General features: G+C 38.5%; 2 protein-coding genes across 2 annotated transcripts in view; one reads left to right on the forward strand and one right to left on the reverse strand.

Annotated features, from left to right (window-relative positions):
- LOC133613774 (FERM, ARHGEF and pleckstrin domain-containing protein 1) overlaps positions 1-20,153 on the reverse strand; it is a 197,137-nt gene extending 176,984 nt beyond the window's left edge. Inside the window, exons 1-2 of the mRNA XM_061971552.1 lie at positions 19,921-20,153; positions 5,411-5,618 (exon numbers count right to left, since the gene is read on the reverse strand). Of these exons, the coding sequence (XP_061827536.1) occupies positions 5,411-5,590 (180 nt within the window). The 5' untranslated portion in view covers positions 5,591-5,618; positions 19,921-20,153. The remainder of the gene's footprint in view (positions 1-5,410; positions 5,619-19,920) is intronic.
- A 6,041-nt stretch (positions 20,154-26,194) lies between these two features.
- LOC133613777 (WD repeat, SAM and U-box domain-containing protein 1-like) overlaps positions 26,195-26,371 on the forward strand; it is a 90,009-nt gene continuing 89,832 nt past the window's right edge. Inside the window, exon 1 of the mRNA XM_061971557.2 lies at positions 26,195-26,288. Within this exon, the coding sequence (XP_061827541.2) occupies positions 26,195-26,288 (94 nt within the window). The remainder of the gene's footprint in view (positions 26,289-26,371) is intronic.

Below are 26,371 nucleotides of genomic sequence, written 5' to 3' on the forward strand. Positions count from 1 at the left end.
CCCATGGGAGGCATAGAAGATTAATCCAGAACTATTCCAAACATTAAACCCTCCCATGGTTGACCATCTGCAACTTTCTAGCAGGAAATTGGTAGAAAGTTGCATGGTGGTGGTAGTATTATGCTCTGGGCCTGTTTTGCTGCCAATGTAACTGTTAAATGGACAATGAAAAAGGAGGATTACCTCCAAATTCTTCAGGACAACCTAAAATCATCAGCCCAGAGGTTTGGTCTTGGGCGCAGTTGGGTGTTCCAACAGGACAATGACCCCGAACACACGTCAAAAGTGGTAAAGGAATGGCTAAATCAGGCTCCAATTAAGGTTTTAGAATGGCCTTCCCAAAGTCCTGACTTAAACGTGTGGACAATGCTGAAGAAACAAGTCCATGTCAGAAAACAAACACATTTAGCTGAACTGCACCAATTTTGTCAAGAGGAATGGTCAAAAATTCAACCAGAAGCTTGCCAGAAGCTTGTGGATGGCTACCAAAAGCGCCTTATTGCAGTGAAACTTGCCAAGGGACATGTAAACAAATATTAACCTTGCTGTTTGTATACTTTTGACCCAGCAGATTTGGTCACATTTTCAGTAGACCCATAATAAATTCATAAAAGAACCAAACTTCATGAAAGTTTTTTTGTGACCAACACATATGTGCTCCAATCACAAAAATAAGAGTTGTAGAAATGATTGGAAACTCAAGACCGCCATGACATTATGTTCTCTACAAGTGTATGTAAACGTTTGACCAGGACTCTATATGTATAATCTGAAGATGCCTCAGCTACGTTATCACAGTAAAGATAGGAGAATGTGTTTGTCTTTGCTGAGAAGATGCCTCCAGGCGAAACAAGATAGGGCTGACTAAGTTTTTTTGTATATGGTGTGTCGAATTGAGTGAATAAAGCTTCCGTTTTTTACCCACAGCTCTGTGACAAAAGCTGTATTCAGGTCAACAGCAAGCTACACCACGCCTTCTTTGCAGAAGAAAAGAAAAGAAAGAGTGATCTCAAAAGTACAATTTGGATATTTTAAGCCAGAAGAAGCTGCAGTCTCTTCTCTTTTATACCGTTCGTTATGCAAAAGACTTTACACACTCATCCATAACGTTTTTTACTCTCCTTCAAAGACATTCCCAGCTGTGGGCCTGCCTGTGCGATGGTGCGTTGCTGGTGGGTTTTTTTTAAGTTCTAAAACTTTGTAGTAAAATCAGGTGTTTGTGCTGCTAACTTCTAAATATTTCTTGTCGCTTTGTATCTCTGTTAGATAAACTATTTAGGTACTAATTTGGCAGACAATGTGGAATGTAAATTCAGTTACACAACACGTTTTTCTTTTTTATGCCTTCTAAACCATAAATAATCATTAGAAAATATCAGTCATCAATGAAGTCAATGAGGTCCTCTATTCCGCCCACAAAGCCCTCTACTGAAAATAACCATCCATAAACTGACAACTGAATATTAACCAAGCGTTTGCATCATTGTTATTATAAGCTATAAGGCAGGCAATCTACAAACCACGTTTCCATATGAGTTGGGAAATTTTGTTGGATGTAAATATAAACGGAATACAATGATTTGCAAATCATTTTCAACCCATATTCAGTTGAATATGCTACAAAGACAACATATTTGATGTTCAAACTGATAAACTTTTTTTTTTTTTTGCAAATAATCATTAACTTTAGAATTTGATGCCAGCAACATGTGACAAAGAAGTTGGGAAAGGTGGCAATAAATACTGATAAAGTTGAGGAATGCTCATCAAACACTTATTTGGAACATTCCACAGGTGAACAGGTGGGTGCCATGATTGGGTATAAAAGTAGATTCCATGATGTGCTCAGTCATTCACAAACAAAGATGGGGCGAGGGTCACCACGTTGTCAACAAATGCGTGAGCAAATTGTTGAACAGTTTAGGAAAAACCTTTCTCAACCAGCTATTGCAAGGAATTTAGGGATTTCACCATCTATGGTCCGTAATATCATCAAATGGTTCAGAGAATCTGGAGAAAACACTGCACGTAAGCAGCTAAGCCCGTGACCTTCGATCCCTCAGGCTGTACTGCATCAACAAGCAACATCAATGTGTAAAGGATATCACCACATAGGCTCAGGAACACTTCAGAAACCCACTGTCAGTAACTACAGTTGGTCGCTACATCTGTAAGTGCAAGTTAAAACTCTCCTATGCAAGGCGAAAACCGTTTATCAACAACACCCAGAAACGCCGTCAGCTTCGCTGGGCCTGAGCTCATCTAAGATGGACTGATACAACGTGGAAAAGTTTTCTGTGGTCTGACGAGTCCACATTTCAAATTGTTTTTTTAAACTGTGGACGTCGTGTCCTCCAGACCAAAGAGGAAAAGAACCATCCGGATTGTTATAGGCGCAAAGTTGAAAAGCCAGCATCTGTGATGGTATGGAGGTGTATTAGTGCCCAAGACATGGGTAACTTACACATCTGTGAAGGCGCCATTAATGCTGAAAGGTACATACAGGTTTTGGAGCAACATATGTTGCCATCCAAGCAACGTTACCATGGACGCCCCTGCTTATTTCAGCAAGACAATGCCAAGCCACGTGTTACATCAACGTGGCTTCATAGTAAAAGAGTGCGGGTACTAGACGGGCCTGCCTGTAGTCCAGACCTGTCTCCCATTGAAAATGTGTGGCGCATTATGAAGCCTAAAATACCACAACGGAGACCCCGGACTGTTGAACAACTTAAGCTGTACATCAAGCAAGAATGGGAAATAATTCCACCTGAGAAGCTTAAAAAATGTGTCTCCTCAGTTCCCAAACGTTTACTGAGTGTTGTTAAAAGGAAAGGCCATGTAACACAGTGGTGAACATGCCCTTTCCCAACTACTTTGGCACGTGTTGCAGCCATGAAATTCTAAGTTAATTATTATTTGCAAAAAAAAAATAAAGTGTATGAGTTTGAACATCAAATATCTTGTCTTTGTAGTGCATTCAATTGAATATGGGTTGAAAAGGATTTGCAAATCATTGAATTCCGTTTATATTTACATCTACCAAATTTCCCAACTCATATGGAAATGGGGTTTGTATTTTTAGCTGTGCATTGATCACAGAGTTATGCTTATGCTGCCATATTGACATATTGAGCCAGTGACCGGCTGTTACTGCTGCTTCGCCTTTGAGCTGGTTGAACGTTAATTCTAGATTGTAAATCATGCCTCTCACCTGCGTAGTAGAAGGTTATGGCCATAAACCGAGACATTAGTAAACTTTGACATTCAATTTAGACACGGAGGCAGCAGACAAAGACACGAAAAGACGCTATTTGTGTGGATTATGAATAATTCTTAATTTAAACGGGATGATGCTGAAGGCCGAATTTTGGATAGCCTTCACCCTCAGAGTTTTCCATAAACTATTTGTATTTTTTATTTAACCTTTATTTAACCAGGATAAAAATCCCATTGAGATTAAAAACGTATTTTTCAAGGGAGTCCTGGCCAAGCAAAGTTACACATAAAATGGCATTCACATTACACATTAAAATGACAGGACGGACATCAACTAAAACATTTACAGATAACTGAGGCTCCTTCAAATGCTCTGCTTTCAGACGTTTCCGTCTGCATGCAGACGCCTGGAAAAGTTGCCATAAGTTTCAGGTAGGTTAACTTCTCATAACTGACGTCATGTTGTTTTTCCTTAGGCCACATAGTAATCACCAACCATCAACTGTGCATCTGCTGATTTCGGCCAAGATGCGTCAACTGCTTCAAGACGTGATTGATCCATCAATCATTTATTATGCCAACATCTATTATGATCAGTTTGGTAGTTTACGTTTCAAAATATTTCAGTATTATTTACCGTGTATCGTTTAGACCAGTGTTTTTCAACCTTTTTTGAGCAAAGTCACATTTTTTTCATTGAAAAAAATGCAGAGGCACACCACCAGCAGAAATCATTAAAAAATTAAACTCAGCAGCCGATATTGACAATAAAAAGTCGCAATTGTTGGATATGATTTAAACCATAACCAAGCATGCATCAATATAGCTCTTGTCTCAAAGTAGGTGTACTGTCACCACCTGTCACAACACGCCGTGACTAATTTTGAGGTTTTTGCTGTTTTCCTGTGTGTAGTGTTTTAGTTCTTGTCTTGCGCTCCTATTTTTGTGGCTTTTTCTCTTTATTTGGTATTTTCCTGTAGCAGTTTCATAATAATAATGATTATAATAATAGATTTTATTTGTAAAAAGCACTTTACATTGAGCAAACAACCTCAAAGTGCTACAGTGTATTAAAAAAATAAAAAGATGATACAAATAAATAAAAATAAAAAGTAGAACAGCACGGATAAATCTAAAAAAAAAAATTTTTTTTTTTTAAATTAAGGTTTTTAAGCCTTTTTAAAAAGCATCCACAGTCTGTGGTGCCCTCAGGTGGTCAGGGAGAGCGTTCCACAGACTGGGAGCGGCGGAGCTGAAAGCCCGGTCTCCCATTATTCGTAGCTTTGTCCTCGGAGGTTGGAGGAGGTTAGCCTGTCATGTCTTCCCTCGACCGCTATTCCCCACACCTGCTTTGTTTTAGCAATCAAAAATATTTCAGTTGTTTTTATCATTCTTTGTGGGGACATTGCTGATTGTCATGTCATGTTCGGATGTACTTTGTGGACGCCGTCTTTGCTCCACAGTAAGTCTTTGCTGTCGTCCAGCATTCTGTTTGTTTACTTTGTAGCCAGTTCAGTTTTAGTTTCGTTCTGCATAGCCTTCACTAAGCTTCAATGCCTTTCCTTAGGGGCACTCACCTTTTGTTTATTTTTGGTTCAAGCATTAGATACCTTTTTACCTTCACACTGCCTCCCGCTGTTACTGACATCTACAAAGCAATTAGCTACCTGCTGCCATCTACTGATATGGAAGAGTATTACATGGTTACTCTGCCGATCTCCAGACAGTGCAGACACTCAACAACAGCACATTATTTGCGGATTATAATTACTGGTTTGCAAAAAATATTTTTAGGTGAAATTAGATCATCTCCCACGGCACACCAGACTGTGTCTCACGGTACACTAGTGTGCCATGGCACAGTGGTTGAAAAACACTGATTTGGACAAACATGGAAGTGCAAATGCTCCTCTTTGTGTTGATTTACGTAACTGTCAAGCCATAGCTAATAAACATGAGCGATATGATTTTACACAAGAGAGCACAAACACAGCCTCACCCCACCTGCATGCCAAAAAGCACACTTGAATATGTAGGAGGTAGTCCACAGAACCTGGTTGAGACAATTTACTGCATAAACCTAATAAGATCTCGCCATAGTTTCATCGCCAGAAGTTGCCATGCCAACCGTTTACAAGACTCATTAAGTTTCTTAGCTGGAATAGATCCAAATCAAGTTTTGGGCACTCACCGAGACATCAAAGAGTTCCTCAGTGTCGTCCAACATATGGATCCTAACGGTGGCATGCCTTCCAGGGGGCATGGTCGGGGGTCTGTGCGCCGGGTCTAAGGTACTGATGCCAAGAGTCTCCGGGGCTCCCAGACGGTGCCCTGCTCTCGACTTCACCGGCTCCAGGTCTGGATCTGCCATGTTTGCCTCCACTGCTCACTTCCACACCCTGCACATACGCCAAAACAGCATCAGTGGTGACATGGTTACACAATGAGCCGTGCAACCCCACCCCTTTTGGTCACATTAACACATTAATTGCAAAAGCAGGATTTCCACTCCCAGCTAATGGTTGCCTGTGGGAGAACCAATTAGTGCAAGGAATTTTCAAGCATGTTCCACATTTCAAGGCACAAGTCACACTGTGTTAAATTGACATTAGAATTTAGAGGCTGCAGCGTCAAAATCTGACATTTGGGGGGCTGAAAAAGGGAAGCAGAAATGCTAAAGAATTTGGTATAGAAGGTATTCAGGGTGCTGTTAATAAAAGGCCAGCAAAGGTCCTGAGATTATTGAAAAAACTTTTTAAAAACTTTTTTAGACTTCAGCTCACGCCACACTTTGTTTGCCGTCTCCACGTAGAAACTAAAAATCTGTTAATTTTTCCTTTAAAGCACTTTAAAAAAAAAAATAAAATAAAAAAAAAAAAAAAGAGTAAAAAATCACAATCCCTATGTGAAACAAGAACACACATTTTTCTCATTTTTGTGTATTCTAAATTGTAAAATACGGCTCACAGTAGACGGCTAACAATGAAGCTAATTGGAGTTATCTATCCTGCCCATACAGCCCTCTAAAAAAATCCAAAAATCGCCAGCAATACTCCATTTATATGCATATCAAGCAAGTATCAGCGGCATTGTTTTTATACGTGCTACCACCGAGGAACTACTTTTAGCTGCACCTTGATCACAGAGCAGTAACTAGCTTTTGCAACTATTGATATACTGAGCCGGTAGGCTGCTCCATCGCCTCTGAGTTGGCACAAGTTTGTGCAGTTTATAAACCATACCTCTCGCCTGTATAGTAGAAGGTTGCAGCCTGAGATTTTAACTGAGATTTTTATCAAAAATGTCAATACAGAACTCATACATAGGGTGGATGACAGAGACTGGAAAGCCTTGATACCTGATCCTCAATGCCTGCAAACAGGCCTGATACTCAATGATGATGATGACTATTAATGTGCCTGTTACTGCTTTACATACTGTATTCTCTGGACTACAAGACGCTACTTTTTCCCACGCTTGAACCCAGCAGCTTAGAAAACGGTGCGGCTAATTTATGGATTTTTCTTCGTTAACGGCCATAATGTTTTGTACTCTACAAATAGTTTTAATAGAACACCTACAGAAACACTGAAAAGGTGTGTTATGGTTTGTGCTATGGTGCCCTCTTTGGACGAGTTTACTCACTGCAGGCACTGTGGGATTAAAATGTCTTTCCTGTTTCGATCCTTCAACCGGAAGTATTCTGCTCAAAAGGATTCTTCATTCATCACTCCAAGCAACGTTTGTAGGTTTTACAATATAACTAAAACAATTCATACTTACTAAACCGTCCCATGCATATTTGTATGCGCTATCGTAATTAGGGATGTCCGATAATGGCTTTTTGCCGATATCCGATATTCCCCAACTCTTTAATTACCGATACCGATATCAACCGATATATACAGTCGTGGAATTAACACATTATTATGCCTAATTTGGACAACCAGGTATGGTGAAGATAAGGTACTTTTAAAAAAAAATTATAAAATAAAATAACAAAAAATTTAAAACATTTTCTTGAATAAAAAAGAAAGTAAAACAATATAAAAACAGTTACATAGAAACTAGTCATTAATGAAAATTTGTCAAATTAACTGTTAAAGGTTAGTACTATTAGTGGACCAGCAGCACTCACAATCATGTGTGCTTACGGACTGTATCCCTTGCAGACTGTATTGATATATATTGATGCAGCCCTTTGAGACACTTGTGATTTAGGGCTATATAAATAAACATTGATTGATTGATTGATTGATATATAATGTAGGAACCAGAGTATTAATAACAGAAAGAAACAACCCTTTTGTGTGAATGAGTGTAAATGAGTGTAAATGGAGGAGGGAGGTTTTTTGGGTTAGTGCACTAATTATAAGTGTATCTTGTGTTTTTTATGTTCAAAAAAACATTAAAAAAATAAATAAAATAAAATAAAATAAAAACGATACTGATAATAAAAAAAAACGATACATTTAACGCATCTCTAATCGTAATGTAATCAAGCTAGCGTTGTTAGCATTAGCCAATATGCCAACACGTTTACAAATGTCTGTGTTAGTACAGTATCCTTTCAGTTTCGTAAATTCATCAAAACGTCATTCTGGAGTTATTGAGTCTGTTTAGCTGATTGGAGAGTGAGTCTCCACAGCTAGTGGGTGCAAGACGACGCTTTCTGTTTTGTTTGAGCAGCCGTTTTACTGCTGTGTTACAGGCACCGTTTGTAAACAATTAAAGTATGTAAATAAATATTTACAAATATATTTCGTAATGGTATATATCTGCAGTGACTAATACAGTATATGTAAAAATATTTATTTATTCTAAAATTTGGTGGGTGCGGCTTGAATACCAGTGCACTCTATATCCTGTAAAATACGATATATACTTACAGCATGTATATAAAATGTTGGAGGTTTTTAGATAAATTTAAAGTGCTTTATAGGCGGAATAGATTGAATCCCCATTACCTGCATTGTTAGCCACCTATTGCTAGCTTTTATTTATGATTTAGAATTCATAAAAAACAAAGCCATACATGTTCTTACCTTACATAGGGCGTATGAGTGATAGGCAAAACTCTAAAAACAATAAAATAATAGTACCCATCTAAGCATATCTAAGGTTAGTTGAGTAGGTTTAAAAATGTATTTATTTTTCTTAAGCTGCCGGCCCGACACTATAAAAAAACGCTGTCTCAAAGCCTCTTTCAATTTGATATTTAAATCAGAGTCTGAGTTTGTCCCTTGACTTGCAAAACACATTATCCACAACCTCCCCCGTGTTTTCAAAAACCTGTTCAAGACTCCTCCAACCCCTCTCGCCCTGAAGCCGGGCCGCCTTGCTTGATTCCCACCTAATTGCACATTCCAGCCGTCTTTCGTCATTCCGAGCCCTCACCGAATGGCACGTCCATGTGCTGCACCTTCGAATGTGGGCAGCTGTTAAACCGTCACACAGAGGCATGACTGCTGCCAAAAAAAAATTTAAATCGAAAGTTGAATCAAGCATTGCAAGTGGATAATGTAATCCAGCAGAGTGCATCGAGAGAACGGACAAGCATGGCGGGGATGCTGATGGACAAGCCCTCTTCAAACCCAACGGAGAGTTGGAATGGTACAATGTTACCTCAAAATCGGAGAATCCAAAAATGATATCAACATTTTCAGGAAAGTGATGCGTTTAAAGTGGCGGACAGACATGAAGGTTGACCAGTCACAACATATCACAGAAGACATCAGAGCAACTCTTCAGCTAACATCAAATGATTAAGTATAGTTTAGGACCTCCAATAGCTTTAAATTAAAGATGTCCGATATATCGGCCGATAAATGCGTTAAAATGTAATATCGGAAATTATCGGTATCGGTTTTTTATTATCGGCATTGTTTTAATTTTTTATTTTTTTTTATTTTTATTTAAATCAACATAAAAAACACAAGATACACTTACAATTAGTGCACCAACCCAAAAAACCTTCCTCCCCCATTTACACTCATTCACACAAAAGGGTTGTTTCTTTCTGTTATTAATATTCTGGTTCCTACATTATATATCAATATATATCAATACAGTCTGCAAGGGATACAGTCCGTAAGCACACATGATTGTGAGTGCTGCTGGTCCACTAATAGTACTAACCTTTAACAGTTAATTTTACTCATTTTCATTAATTACTAGTTTCAATGTAACTGTTTTTTATATTGTTTTACTTTCTTTTTTATTGAGGAAAATGTTTTTAATTTATTTATCTTATTTTATTTTATAATTTTTTTTAAAAGTACCTTATCTTCACCATACCTGGTTGTCCAAATTAGGCATAATAATGTGTTAATTCCACGACTGTATATATCGGTTGATATCGGTATCGGTAATTAAAGAGTTGGACAATATCGGAATATCGGATATCGGCAAAAAGCCATTATCGGACATCCCTACTTTAAATACTCTTCCTGTAATGTCCTTTAAGGATATTTGTTTCGTTTAAATCGTGTTCAGCATAGACTTTTTTTAAATTGTGAATTTTTCTTTCTCTCATTTTTAGGATATTCTTGTATTTTGCTGTGGCTGAATAAAGCCTATTTTGCACATTTTTGTGTGCCATGTTTGAAAGATGTTTTTTTTTTTTTTAAAGTTCATTAATAACTTTTTCTTCAGCAAATTTCCATATCATAATTTAAAAGGTAAAATCACAACAGTCCCACGATTTTATTGCAACAAACACCTAAAAAAAACACTGCACTTTCCATTATAATTTATAGGATGAATTTCTGCAAATTCAATCTCAAAAAAGGGCCTGCGAGATTCTGGGGGGTAAATATCTGTCAATGTTGAAAAACATTTCACTTAAGATGCAAATTAAGCCTATTTTATTAGATTTGTTCAAATCCTGTGCTTTTTAGGGTTACGAAAAAAATGCCTAAATATTGACTGTAAATTCATAACCACAAGCGGATCTAATGTTTTTGAAAAAAAAAAGCCTAAAACATCACAACTTTCGCCGCACTTTTTTGATTTTGTGGCATTTCATGCTGGAAATATCACAGAAAAAGGATACCAATCCTGGAGGGACTGAAATACTATATTACACATCAAATCATTATCACCACATGAATAATAGGACACGACAAAACATTTACAGTGTCACAAAGGCAACTTTTAGCGACTGCCTAGTAGGGTTGTACAGTATACTGGCATTAGTATAGTACCATGATACTAATGAATCATATTCGGTACTATACCGGTCCTCCAAACCCCTGCGCCCCCGTCGTCGTCGCCAGGTTGTGACATTGCTGGTTTACGAGCAGAGGAGCATGTTCGGCAGCGCACAATCACATAGTACTTACAAACATACCGTATTTTCCGCACTATAAGGCGCACCTAAAAACCACAAATTTTCTCAAAAGCTGACAGTGCGCCTTATAACCCGGTGCGCTTTATATATGGATAAATATTAAGATTCATTTTCATAAGGTTTCGGTCTCGCAACTTCGGTAAACAGCCGCCATCTTTTTTCCCCGTAGAAGAAGCGCGCGGTGCATGCTGGGATATGTGACGTTTCATTTCCATTTGTGTGTTTATGTAAAGACCCCAAAATGGCTCCTATTAAGTGTGTTGTCTGTCTAATTATAAATAATGCAGACGAGGCGTGTTAACTGAGTTCTCAACGTTTACTCACAGCGTGCTCATAACCACATTCTAACTCCCAGCATACAACAACGCTTCTCAGGGCTACCGCGCATGCTCGTCACTATCGTTGCATGCTGGGTAGTGTAGTTGTTATATTTGCTAGCTCATAACATCACATTAAGAGACACGCTTACGTGCTTAATTCAATACTCGCCGTCATTCCGGGTGGATTGACAAAAGACCTCCAGCCGCTAGATATTGGTGTCAACAGGGCATTCGAAGCTAGACTGCTAACTGCGTGGGAACAGTGGATGACAGAAGGCGAACACACGTGACGTTCACCAAGACAGGGAGACAGGGAGACAGCGCCAGACGACATTTTGGATCCCACATTCGCCCAACTTTTCAATTCGGACAACGAAGGAGAATAATTCGAGGGATTTATGAATGAAGAATAACTTCAGAAAGTGAGCGTTATGTTTATTTTGTGTGTTGTGACATTAACGTTCGAGCAACATTATGTTGCTATTGCTCTGCACTATTTTGAATTTTACTATGTTTGTGATTGCACATTTGCGTACATTTTGGGAGTGAACAGAGTTGTTAGAACGCTGGTTTTTAATATATTATTAAAGTTTGACTGACCTATCTGACTGTTTTTTTTTACATTCCTTTAGCGCAGTTAGATGCGGCTTACAACACCGGGCGGCTTATAGGTGGACAAAGTTTTGAAATATGCCGTTCATTGAAGGCGCGGCTTTTAACCCAGGGCGCCTTATGGTGCGGAAAATACGGTACACAGTGTGTAGACAGAAAAGGGAGAAAGGACGCATTTTGGCTTAAAAACTAACGATAAAGGTGAAGTTATAACACTGAAACGCCCCCAGGAAGAGGTGCTTTAAGACATGGCTACCTAGCTTGCAGCTAAAGACCATCCGCAGTCTGCAGTGTTTTAGCTACTTCTAAATCACTAATCCTCGCTTCCATGGCGACAAATAAAGTAAGTTTCTTACAAGTATCATTATCACTGCAGGACGAGGAATAGCTAAACATGCTTCACTACACACCGTAGCTCACCGGCGTCAAAATGTAAAGAAACGGTGGATCTACACCTGACATCCACTGTATTGATATCAAGTACAGGAGCGTATCTAGTCGATACTACTATGATTACGTTGATAGTTTTTTGGCATCATAACATCTTCTTTCGTTTTTTTTGTATTTATGTTTATATACTCAGGAAATATGTCCCTGGACACATGAGGACTTTGAATATGACCAATGTACGATCCTGTAACTACTTGGTATCGGATTGATACCCAAATTTGTGGTATCATCCAAAACTAATGTAAAGTATCAAACAACAGAAGAATAAGTGATTATTACATTTTAACAGAAGTGTAGATAGAACATGTTGAAAGCGAAAGTAAGTAGATATTAACAGTAAATGAACAAGTAGATTAATAATGCATTTTCTACCTTTTGTCCTTAATAATGTTGACAAAACAATAGGTAGATAAATGACACAATATGTCACTGCATATGTCAGCCGACTAAATTAGGAGCCTTTGTTTGTTTACTTACTACTAAAAGAAAAGTTGTCTTGTATGTTCACTATTTTATTTAAGGACTAAATTACAATAATAAACATATGTTTAATGTACCCTAAGATTTTTTGTTAAAATGAGGCCAATAATGCAATTTTTTTGTGGTGCCCTTTATTTAGAAAAGTACCGAAATACATTGTGGTACCGGTACCAAAATATTGGAATCGGGACAACACTACTGCCTAGTAAGAGTCATTTCAGCTAGGAATAAGTCTACATTTTAATAATATATCACATTTATATGGCACTTTACTTTAAGACAGAGATGAACTTACTCCAGAAGAAGGACCAGCTTATAAGTGAGGTTATACAGCTAACATTTGCCGCTACTAACGAGCCCCACACCTGGCTGAAATAGTGTTTTTATTAATTTGACCTTTTCTGTCATGGACACATTTAGTCCCTTTTGAAGGACTAGCAATGATGCGTGTGACACCTCAACGCTCAGCCCTGCAGGAACAGATTAACCTCTCCTGTGGCCCCCGGCTACATATGGGGACTTTCCGCAGAAAGGTTAATACTGTGATTAACGTATAGCACACTTGTTGGGCAGTTAAGAATCTTAGGAAGAAATTAAATGCATAAAATAAACCTCAAAGTGCATCTGCCCTGCGGTACAATTTGGTAATCTTATTTTAGACTAGACTAGATTTAAACTTCCTTTTTATTGTTATTCAAATTTGAACTTTACAGCACAGATAAGGACGAAATTTCGTTACATAAGCTCATGGTAGTGCAGGATAAAAAAAGCAATATGGTGCATATATAAAATAAATATACATAAATAATATATATAAAATAAATAAATATATATAAATATATATAAATAAATAAATAGATTACTGTACAGATAAATATATTGTACTTTTCCACATGCGTCCACGTTTATGGATGTATGTTGTATTGTCTTTTTTATTCCAGCGAGTTAATCCATTTTGGGGGGAGTTGAGGGGATAATTTAATTATGATGCGTTCAAGAGTCTTACGGCTTGAGGGAAGAAGCTATTACAGAACCTGGAGGTTTTGCTTCGGAGGCTGCGGAACCTCTTTCTAGAGTCCAGCAGCGAAAACAGTCCTTGGTGGGGTGGGAGGAGTCTTTGCAGATTTTCTGAGCCCTGGTCAGGCAGCGGCTTTTTGACACTTGTCTGACCATTAGAATTGTTTCAGGTTTTGAACAAGAGGGTCTATAAAGGTAATAGGTTTATAGTTTTATTACCAAATTTGGAGTTGTTAAAGTCTACGTGTAAAATCGTCAAGGCGAATCGGTAACATTAAATCCTATGTAAATTAGCATTTTGACCAGTGGAACCTTGCATTGATTTTACCATGAATTGATTAACGTGGACCCCGACTTAAACAAGTTGAAAAACTTATTCAGGTGCTACCATTTAGTGGTCAATTGTACGTTATATGTACTGTGCAATCTCATAATAAAAGTTTCAATTAATCAATCAATGCAGCCCTTTGAGACACTCGTGATTTAGGGCTATAAAAGTAAACATTGATTGAAACATTGATTGACTGTACTTTTGAGCACTTTTGTATCGTTTTGTTGGCATAGAAAATTATAACATAACAGTCTGCTCTAAGACTGATTGTTTTTCGGCAATGTGCTTGAGAAACCGGATATAACGTCTCATGCAACAAAGGTATCGAAATATCGTACCGTTTGATTTTACTTGAATCGGTACCCGTTAGTACCAACAGACTCTGGTTGGTACTTATAAGAGTACCCAGCACTAGTCTAATTGAAAATGCTTAACAAAAATAAAGTGGACTTTATCAAATTTAATTTGACTAATAGTCATCCATTTTCTATACCAAGGGTGTCAAACGTACGGGCCAAGGGCCGGATCAGGCCCGTGAACAGGTTTTATCCGACCCGCGGGATGAGTTTGCTAAGTAAAAAATTAACCTGAAATTTTTTTTATGAAAGAAACAGCTGTTCTAAGTGTGTCCACTGGATGTCGCAATAGCAATTCTTCGTATCTTTGGAGATGATGTTACATATGTACAAACTACATAAATAACATACTGTAACTTGATTTTGATATAATTGTTTTATCTTGATAGATTGAAAATTAAACACCAATGAGTTGACTGATGAACAATATCACATAATTTATTCAGAAAATATAAGTAACGACAAATAAAGTATACTATTAACCGCAACAGGTAATTGTAAATAAAAAACCCAACAGCATAATCACTTCTATAATTTCAGAATGTGCTTGTTCTATTATTAAACAAAGACAACAATATGAAGTTGTCTTTATTTTTAAGTTATCGTGCCGTGATCCGGCCCACTTTGGAGATTTTTCACAATGTGGCCTCGATCTAAAACAGTGGTTCTTAACCTTGTTGGAGGTACCGAACCCCACCAGTTTCATATGCGCATTCACCGAACCCTTCTTTAGTGAAAAATAAATGTTTTTTTTTCAAATTCAAGACAAAGTTATATGTTTTTGGTAACACTTTAGTATGGGGAACATATTCTAAGTAACAAAGACTTAATTTAGAGTTATTTGGACATAGGAACATATTCTAAGTAATAAAGACTTAATTTAGAGTTATTTGGTTAGGGTTAGGGTCAGGGTTAGAGGGTTAGGGTTATAATAAGGCCATGCCGAATAAGGCCTTATTATTATAACTAGTCATTAATAATGACTAGTTAAGAGCCATTATGTTACTAATTTGCATGTTAATAAGCAACTAATTAATGGTGAATATGTTCCCCGCACTAAAGTGTTACCATGTTTTTTACTGGTGCATAAAATGAACCGTGCATGAACATCACCTTGCTCAAAGAACAAAACCAACACAGTGCATAAACTCACAACAAATTACACACCTGCAAATCAGTCCGCTCTTGCCGTATCCGTAATACGCGGATAGGGATAAGTTTGTATTTACACGATGAGTCGGGTGTGTCTTGACCTCCGCCGAACCCCTGAGGCCGACTCACCGGACCCTTAGGGTTCGATCGAACCCAGGTTAAGAACCACTGATCTAAAATGAGTTTGACACTCCTGTTCTATACTGTTCGCAAGTAAACTAAAGCTTATCCCGCTTTGCGTGAGAGGCGGGGTACACCACTTGTCAATCATAGGGCAAGGGCACATACAGTAAATACAAACAAGCATTCACACCTATGAGCAACTTAGAGCAGGGATGTTCAACTAAATTGTTTTGGGGGCCAAATTTCCAGAAAGGATAGACCGGGGGGCCGGACTTCTACCTTCACTAGTATTATGTTGTATATTCCGGAGAACCAGCATCCATTTTATTTTAGTCTATTCATTTTGCCAGCATTACAGGAGCGGTCAGCTGTTTTTAAGGACCTTCTGCCAAAAAACTAGTCAAAGATCAAATTCATGACAGACTAGTGTTTTTAAGAATCAAGTTTTTTTCAACACCAGTTGAATTGCCCAAATGATGAAAAAGAGAGGACCTAAAATGGAACCTTGAGGAACACCACTAGCATAATTAAAGAAGTTGAATAACTGCATCTGAAGTAAACAAGCTACAGCAAGATCTTCATTACATACATTTTGTTACGAAAAAAGTTGTAATTGCCAAAAAGGGTGCTTTGAGGAACGCCTCAGTTATGTAAATCACAAGTTTGGACCCCATTGTTCTATGTTTGCTAGCAAAGTTAAAAAGACAATGCAAGGGTCAGCCAATGTGTTTACAGTGGTCCAAGTTCCTCTACAACAGGAGCACTCTTGTCTTTTTAGGAAATTTGTTGCAATTGTGTTGTTTTGAACTAAACTTGCAGGGCCAGGTTATGGTGTCATTAACAGATTTGGCCCCCGGGACGCTAGTTGAATAGCCCTGACTCAGAGCCTCCAATTAACCTCGCATGCATGTTTATGTGAGGATGGACTGGGAGGAAAGAGTATTCAGAAAAACCTAATGAAAGCACAACCTCAGGTCACTAAACCGCGCTGCTCTGATTAACAATCAATGTTAACATTTTTAAACCACCAATTAAAGGACATACAGTATTATTTCACCATCAACGAGTGATGCATTTTTGCACCATATGTTTGTTTTGAAGGTTTTAAATGAATAATTTGACAATTGCCCAAATCTACAACACTACATCAGGGGTGTCAAACTCATTTTGGATCGGGGGCCACATGGAGAAAAATCTACTCCCAAGTTGGCTGGACTGGTAAAATCACGGCACGATAACTTAAAAATAAAGACAACTTCAGATTGTTTTCTTTGTTTAAAAATAGAACAAGCACATTTTGAAAATGTACAAATAATAATGTTGTTGGTTTTTTTTTTTACACTTACATGTTGCGGTTAATAGTATTCTATCTTTATTTGTCGTTATTTATACTTTCTGAATAAATTATGTGACGATGTTCATCAGTCAACTCATTGGTGTTAATTTTCAATCTATCAAGCTAACAAAATAATATCAAACTCAAATTACAGGTTGGTATTTATGTAGTATGCTCATTTTCCTCAACTGGTGCACTAACATCATGTTTTTGTGTTTTTTTTTTTTTTTTTTACATATGTAGCATAACCTGCAAAGATACAAATAATTGCTATTGCGGCATCCAGTGGACACATTTAGAACATCCATCCATCCATCCATTTTCTACCGCTTATTCCCTTCGGGGGCGCTGGAGCCTATCTCAGCTACAATCGGGCGGAAGGCGGGGTACACCCTGGACAAGTCGCCACCTCATCACAGGGCCAACACAGATAGACAGACAACATTCACACTCACATTCACACACTAGGGCCAATTTAGTGTTGCCAATCAACCTATCACCAGGTGCATGTCTTTGGAGGTGGGAGGAAGCCGGAGTACCCGGAGGGAACCCACGCAGTCACGGGGAGAACATGCAAACTCCACACAGAAAGATCCCGAGCCCGGGATTGGACCCAGGACTACTCAGGACCTTCGTATTGTGAGGCAGACGCACTAACCCCTGTTTCACCGTGCTGCACATTTAGAACAGCAGTTTCTTCCATTCAAAAATTTTGGCTATTTTTTATACTTCGCAAACTCACCGGATAAAACCTGTTCGCGGGCCTGAATCGGTACCCGATAGTACCAACAGATTTTTTTCCTCCACACTGCCTTTGGGTCATAAAAGAAGGCCTGACGCAATCTCTAAATAAGAATAATAAATACTAGGGATGTCCGATAATGGCTTTTTGCCGATATCCGATATTGTCCAACTCTTTAATTACCGATACCGATATAAACCGATATATACAGTCGTGGAATTAACATATTATTATGCCTAATTTGGACAACCAGGTATTGTGAAGATAAGGTACCTTTAAAAAAAATAAAATAAAATAAAATAAGATAAATCAATTAAAAACATTTTCTTGAATAAAAAAGAAAGTAAAACAATATAAAAACAGTTACATTGAAACTAGTAATTAATGAAAATTTGTAAAATTAACTGTTAAAGGTTAGTACTATTAGTGGACCAGCAGCACGCACAATCATGTGTGCTTACGGACTGTATCCCTTGCAGACTGTATTGATATATATTGATATATAATGTAGGAACCAGAATATTAATAACAGAAAGAAACAACCCTTTTGTGTGAATGAGTGTGAATGGGGGAGGAAGGTTTTTTGGGTTGGTGCACTAATTGTAAGTGTATCTTGTGTTTTTTATGTTGATTTAATTTAAAAAAAAAAAAAACGATACCGATCATTTCCGATATTACATTTTAACGCATTTATCGGCCGATAATATCGGACATCTCTGATAAATACCATGTTTATTCATAACATTACCAAACATTTTCCTCACAATCAATGTCAATGATTGATTGATTGAGACTTTTATTAGTAGGTTGCACAGTGAAGTACATATTCCGTACAATTGACCACTAAATGGTAATACCCGAATAAGTTTTTCAACTTGTTTAAGTCGGGGTCCACTTAAATTGATTCATGATACAGATATATACTATCATATATACTATCATTTTCTTATCATTTCTGATCTCTCTCTGTGTCCAATACTTGCTGTACATATGTACCAAGTCAGACCTACACTGTTCCAATGTCAATTTCTCTGATGATGCAATTGTTGATGACTGAAGTGTTGATACCAACCAAACTTAACCCACCCCCCTCCATATCCCACACCCCGGATTGTAAATAATGTAAATAATTCAATTTATATACTGTGATTATTATCTTGTGTGATGACTGTATGAAAATAGTATATATCTGTATCATGAAAGTGGACCCCGACTTAAATAAGTTGAAAAACTTATTTGGGTGTTACCATTTAGTGGTCAATTGTACGGAATATGTACTTCACTGTGCAATCTACTAATAAAAGTTTCAATCAATCATAATACAGTCATCACACAAGATAATCATCAGGGTGTATACATTGAATTAATTACATTATTTACAATTCGGGATGTGGAGGGGGGGTAGGTTTGGTTGTTATCATCAGTCATCAACAATTGAGAACAGAGAAATGGATATTGAAACCGTGTAGGTCTGCAAGCACACACGTCAAAGCAAACACAAATGAAAGCAAGTGCTGTTAACGTGTGGCACATACCTTCCTGCACCCGAGGACCGCAAATGACGTGATCCTCCAGTCAAGGCCAATGACCTCCTCTGATCAGGTGACTACAGAAACAGACTCTGGTAGTACACACAGGCCGCACCTTATTGGTGTCATAAAGCGAAGTGACCGTGCGCCTTGAAAAAGGGGCCCTTTACAGAGCCCATGGGTGTTTTCCAGGGTAAATGACCCTGCCTTTGAACACGTTTGCTAGAAATTCCTCACAAGTGTGTTAAGGTGGAGCTGTAAAAGATGGCTTACAGAGGGGGCTGCAACAGTGCCTGCTCTGTGTGCAGGGGCAACACACAAGGGCTCCTCAGTGAGGGCCAACAGTGCACAGCTGGAATCCTTTAGTGACAGCTGAATAGCCACTTGGCCCCTCTTCATCCATGCAAGCAGCTGTGCCAAGATGGAACCACACACAAAAATGTCCACAAAAGCATCCCCACAGTCACTGATACCTGGGTGTGGCTGGATCGTGACAAGTTCCCCAGGGATTTAAGGTAATGGATAGCAAACAACAAGGTGTCATTTAAAGCCTCTGCAGGAATGCCGTGCATTGAAAGGAGAAATGAGGTTAATGGAGCAGACTGGCGCAAAACTCCTCATATTTACAAGCCAGCACTGGACTCACCTGGTCAGATTGTGCATTTTACCGGTGCAAAAATGCACATTTCAGTGCATGTCCACGTCGCAGCTGCAGCAGATCCATTAAAAGGTGCTGCGATAGTGGGCATGCATGTGGACATTTCCCTTAGTGGTCGTTACTTGCCTTCTCAGGAACGCCACGGGATGACATAATAAACACGGAAGACTTAACGCTAATCTCCTCAAACAAGTTGGGTCACTTCCTTCAAGAGCACACGGGACTTGGCGAGCTGGATTCTTACCCGTTTGTCCTCCTTGGAATAGGGCGTCTGTGTCGTCCACACCTCTGGATCAACCCCCCGCGGACGAGAAGTGTACGGACGTCCCGCGGCTGGCGAAAGAACACGCTCACACGGGGGTCCGGGTGACTTTTAGGTGCTGCTCGAACCGGAGCACGGACTTTTTGCGGTCGCCATGGCGGAAGGCGGAGCGAGCGAGCCGGTAGTTACCGAGATTAGAGCCGCGAGAGACTCACTCCGGGTGCTTTCAATCCGAATGAATTGAAGGCGGCGCAGCAGAGGCGAGGCACCGTGCGTGCTATACTCCCATCTAGCGGCCTATGTTGGAACAACACTCTAATTTTTTTTTTTTTAAATCAATTGCCCTCCTATGTAATAGCTCTATGCCACAGGTGTCAAACTCAAGGCCCATGGGCCAGATCTGGCCCGCGACATCATTTTATCTGGCCCGCAAACACCTAGAAATGATATGTGTCTATAAAGCAGTGTTTTTCAACCACTGTGCGTGAGACACAGTCTGGTGTGCCGTGGGAGATTATCTAATTTCACCTATTTAGGTTAAAAATATTTTTTGCAAACCAGTAATTATAGTCTGCAAATGATGTGTTGTTGTTGAGTGTCGGTGCTGCCTAGAGCTCGGCGGAGTAACCGTGCAATACTCTTCCATATCAGTAGGTGGTAGCCGGTAGCTAATTGCTTTGTAGATGTCGGAAACAGCGTAAAAAGGTATCTAATCTAATAGTCATCCATTTTCTATACCAGGGGTGTCAAACGTACGGGCCAAGGGCCGGATCAGGCCCGTGACCAGGTTTTATCCGACCCGCGGGATGAGTTTGCTAAGTATAAAAATTAACCTGAAATTTTTTTTATGAAAGAAACAGCTGTTCTAAGTGTGTCCACTGGATGTCGCAATAGCAATTCTTTGTATCTTTGTAGATGATGTTACATATGTACAAAATAAACCACATGATGTTATTAGTGCACCAGTCGAGGAAAATGATCAAACTACATAAATAACATACTGTAACTTGATTTTGATATAATTGTTTTATCTTGATACATTGAAAATTAACACCAATGACTGATGAACATCATAACATAATTTATTCAGAAAATGTAAATAACGACAAATAAAGTATATAAATACTATTAACCGCACCAGGTAATTGTAAATAAAAAACCCAACAACATAATGATTTCTATAATTTCAGAATGTACTTGTTCTATTATTAAACAAAGAAAACAATATGAAGTTGTGTATCTAATGCTTAAACCAAAAATAAACAAAAGGTGAGCGCCCCTTAGAAAAGGCATTGAAGCTTTGGGAAAGCTATGCAGGACGAAACTAAAACTGAACTGGCTACAAAGTAAACAAAAACAGAATGCTGGACGACAGCAAAGACTTACAGCGTGTGGAGCAGACGGCGTCCACAAAGTGCATTTGTACATGACATGACAATCAACACTAAAATAGGAGCGCAAGACAAGAACTAAAACACTACACACAGGAAAACACCGAAAAGCTCAAAATAAGTCACGGCGGGATGTGACAAGGCATGACAGTAGACCTACTTTGAGACAAGTGCTATAGTGATGCATGGTTGGTTATGGTTATGGTTTGAATTCATATCCGACAATTGCGACATTGACTTTTTACTGTCAACTGAGTTTCGTTTTTAACGATTTCTGCTGGCGGTGTGCCTCCGTATTTTTTCAACGCAAAAAATGTGCCTTGGCTCAAAAAAGGTTGAAAAACACTGCTATAAAGTACTTAATATTTTCTCGCTAAATGTAATGGATTTTTTTCATTTTGACAGAAAAAATATATATACTGCTTAAAAATTGCATGCCTTTTAAACATTAATAGTATCCAATATTGTAACAAATATTACAGTATATTATCATACATTCCAAATTTTTTTGTCTGAATAAAAATACATTTTACAGCAAACTACCCATCAAATAATACAAATGACAATACTTTTTACAATGTTCTTTACAGCATATTACTGTAAATTGAAGAAGAAAAAAAAAAATTCCCATTAAAATTCTGTTGACTGACCTGCCATATTTTTACTGTAAAATCTTGTTTTTAACAGTGTATTACTGTAAAAGGAAAAATGATACATTTGTTTTTACGGTAGAAAAACTGGCTGTTAAGTTGCCAGAATAAAAAAATAACTTGCACTGTTTTTCCATTTACGACATAATGTTTTAAAAAAACATGGTAAATTTAACACACAAATTCTGGCAATTAAGCTGCCAGCTTTTTCCGTAACCCCCCTCAAAAAACAAACAAAAAAAAAAACAGTGGTACTGTTTTTCCATTTACGTAAAATGTTGTAAAAATTTTTAAAAAAAAACTATTTTACAGTAAAAGTTTGTATATGTAAAGTTTTTACTGTAAAATCGACAGTCTACTTAAAATAATTTATATAATTAATAATGAAATCCAGAGGCTAATTCTTACATTATTCATTGTTACAAGCGGCCCTCTGATTGCAGTCATAACATAACATTTGACATCCCTGCTCTATGCCTTTACAAATATAATGATACAATAGTAAACATTTTTCCCAATCCATTTTATATATATAGCACATTTAAAAAAAACATAGAAGTCTCACAAAGTGCTCCACATAAGTTAAGACAAACATACTAGAAGAGTCAGTAATATAAAACATCCATCCATTTTCTACCGCGTGTCCCTTTTGGGGTTGCGGGGGGTGCTGGAGCCTATCTCAGCTGCATTTGGGCGGAAGGCGGGGTACACCCTGGACAAGTCGCCACCTAATCGCAGAGCCAACAGATAGACAGACAACATTCACACTCACATTCACACACTAGGGCCAATTTAGTGTTGCCAATCAACCTATCCCCAGGTGCATGTCTTTGGAGGTGGGAGGGGCCTATCCCCAGGTGCATGTCTTTGGAGGTGGGCGGGGCCTATCCCCAGGTGCATGTCTTTGGAGGTGGGCGGGGCCTATCCCCAGGTGCATGTCTTTGGAGGTGGGAGGGGCCTATCCCCAGGTGCATGTCTTTGGAGGTGAGAGGAAGTCTCACGCAGTCACGGGGAGGTGTACTTTTATTGCGGTTTTGAAGGAGGATAGAGATGCCCTTTCTTTCATACCTGTTGGGAGCGCATTCCACATTGATGTGGCATAGAAAGAGAACGAGCTAAGACCATTGTTAGATCGGATTCTGGGTTTAACGTGGTTAGTGGAGCTCCCCCTGGTGTTGTGGTTATGGCGGTCATTTACGTTAAGGAAGTAGTTTGACATGTACTTCGGTATCAGGGAGGTGTAGCGGATTTTATAGACTAGGCTCAGTGCAAGTTGTTTTACTCTGTCCTCCACCCTGAGCCAGCCCACTTTGGAGAAGTGGGTTGGAGTGAGGTGGGATCTGGGGTGGAGGTCTAGAAGTAATCTGACTAGCTTGTACTGGGATGTTTGGAGTTTAGAGTTGAGGGTTGGTCGACATAGTCGACGGAAATCAGTTTGTATTTACAGTAGTTTGCTGTGATATCACAGATTGCACTTATCATCAGTTGTTTACTTTTTCATGCGTGTTACAAACTTCCACGTCTCTCTTTTGTGCTCATGTTTGTGTATTCTTCTACTACTGGGTTGAACAGGTCTGTTGGTTAGTTTGAACACTGCTGCCACCTAATTGGAGACTTGTGTATCTTTCAAGCATGAATAAAGACACTCACTGAAATACTGTAAGGACTTTATTGGATGAAGGAAATGGCTAACGACCTTGATCCATCACGCATCTGTTGCCAAATATTTCCAACTTTTTCTGACAGTTGCTAGAATGGCATAGCCAACCTCCTGACTTTAATCCCGTAGGAAATCTGGGGAGAGAGCTGAAACTTTGAGTTGCCAAGGGACAGCCTCTAAACATTTCGATTTGGAGAGTGACTGTCAAGAGGTGTAAAATGCATCCTGAGATGTGTGCAACCATAACATCTCCACCATCTCCACCACGTTTTTGGGGGGGACTTTTGTATTACTTATTTCAATCACTCTAAAACAAGTTCCATCCATCTATCCATTTTTTTAAAGTAATTTTTTGAACGTAATTTTTTTATATATATGTTACAGGTTCTTTAAGACATGCACCTGGGGATAGGTTGATTGGCAACACTAAATTGGCCCTAGTGTGTGAATGTGAGTGTGAATGTTGTCTGTCTATCTGCGATGAGGTGGCGACTTGTCCAGGATATACCCCGCCTTCCGCCCGAATGCAGCTGAGATAGGCTCCAGGACCCCCGCGACCCTGAACGGGACAAGCGGTAGAAAATGGATGGATGGATGGAGGTTCTTTTATTATTGAATGCATCAAATGTGATGAATATGTAACAGACCACAATAGAAACCAGCTTTTTGGATTTTTCTGCCATCCATTTGCCTTTTTAAAGCATTACATGGATTCAATTCTTTAAGATGTCAATAAACTTCTCTCTCAATCAATCAATCAATCAGTCAATCAATCAATCAATCCAATTTCTACCACGTGTCCCTCTCGAGGCCGTAGCCCATACTTGCCAACCCTCCCGAATTTTCCGGGAGACTCCCGAAATTCAGCGCCTCTCCCGAAATCCTCCCGGGACAAATATTCTCCCGAAAATCTCCCGATTTTCAGCCGGAGCTGGAGGCCACGCCCCCTCCAGGAGGACAACAGGGTGACAAGAACTAAATCATCCAGACGAGATAAATTGTATTATTATGTTCATCTTACCTAAAAATAAATATATTTATTAATTAAAAAAAAAAAAAAAACGAAATACATTTTTACTATATTTTGCTAAAAACATCAAAATTAATTGTATTTTTATTTGTATTTTTTCTGACTCCTTTTTACATCCAGCCATTAGAATTATACATTAAAATAAACATATTTGAAATAATTAATTTTAAATTATCATAATAATTCATTTAAAATGACCATATTTAATTATTAAAATAATTGCTTGTTTATCAACAACTTTAGCATTTTATTCATTACATTTTGAAGCTCTCAGAAGCCAAGTTATGTTATATTCCTCAATATTTATTTATGCAAGTTTGAAGTATCAATTATCTAAACAGTTTTATTTGCATATTTTCAGGATGTATATATATATATATATATATATATATATATATATATATATATATATATATATATATATGTATGAAATACTTGACTTGGTGAATTCTAGCTGTCAATATACTCCTCCCCTCTTAACCACGCCCTCAACCACGCCCTCAACCACGCCCTGCCCCACCCCCGACCACACCCCCACCCCCCACCTCCCGAAATCCGAGGTCTCAAGGTTGGCAAGTATGCCGTAGCCTATCCCAGCTGCACTTGGATAACGCATTAACTCGCAGTTTGTTTATCCTATATTAACCTCTATTTCATGTTTGCCGTGTTTTGAATGCCACTTTTTCATAGAGATTTTTTTTTTTTTTTTAAGTTGTAAATTGACACTTTTTTATGCAATTATTTTTCCATTTATTTTGTTTTGACTGATGGGCATTTTTAAATGAACACCACTCTGACATTGTCAATATAATATTAAATATCCAATTATATTAGTATTTCTGTGGCATTGTATTGAATTGGAATGATGTTTATTTACTGCCGAATACAGTTGGGAAGTGAAACTTAAAAGTACTGGAGTGAGAGGAGTTCAGGAATAATACGATTTTTCAAAAACCATCCCGACATCCTGAAAATATACGCTTATTGTATTTATATCAGCAGTGGTACTTTTCAAAATGAAAATGATTGCGACTCAATAAGTTAAAAACATGATACACACAAGAAACTAAAAACACAGTTGCCATTGTAAATTTCATTTGTCGTCACCACATTCCCCATTGTCTGTGCTTTGCCATCCTCTATTTTGTGACGTGAATGCATCATTAGCTATCTGCCCGTTAGCATGGTTGTTTGGGTTAGCTTCGCTAACAATATCAAATAAACTAAACTCACCGATACCATGAAACGTCACCAACTGTTGGTTAATGTTGTCGTTTTTGGCCAACTAAAAAGACTTTGGCAAACATTAGTGTTAGTAGCTTCACTCGGTGCATGTAAAGCCAGCCTGAACATACAATAAAAACAACATTTTTAATGTTATATGCCACAAATAGCGTGGGACTTGCTGCTGTGTTGAAACAAACCAGTGGGCGGGACTAACTGGGAAACGGGGTGGGGCTAACTGCAGACAGCCTGGAGAGACGACTAGTAGACGTCAGTGACTTAGTGCTAGTTAGTTGTCATAATGGAGTCGTTGCGGGAAAGTGGTCGTCGTTCTCTGTCACAGACGTGCTGCTTGTTTGTGCTTCTCCTCCATTTGCAGGCGGCTTTGACGGGAGGTAAGGACGTTAGCAACTCTCGCTTCACGCTTGCAGACACTTTATTACGAGGTTATAGGCCTCTTTTTGTCTTGTTTTGTGTT

The sequence above is a fragment of the Nerophis lumbriciformis genome, linkage group LG13, assembly GCF_033978685.3.
Source record: "Nerophis lumbriciformis linkage group LG13, RoL_Nlum_v2.1, whole genome shotgun sequence".
NCBI classification, from domain to species: domain Eukaryota; kingdom Metazoa; phylum Chordata; class Actinopteri; order Syngnathiformes; family Syngnathidae; genus Nerophis; species Nerophis lumbriciformis.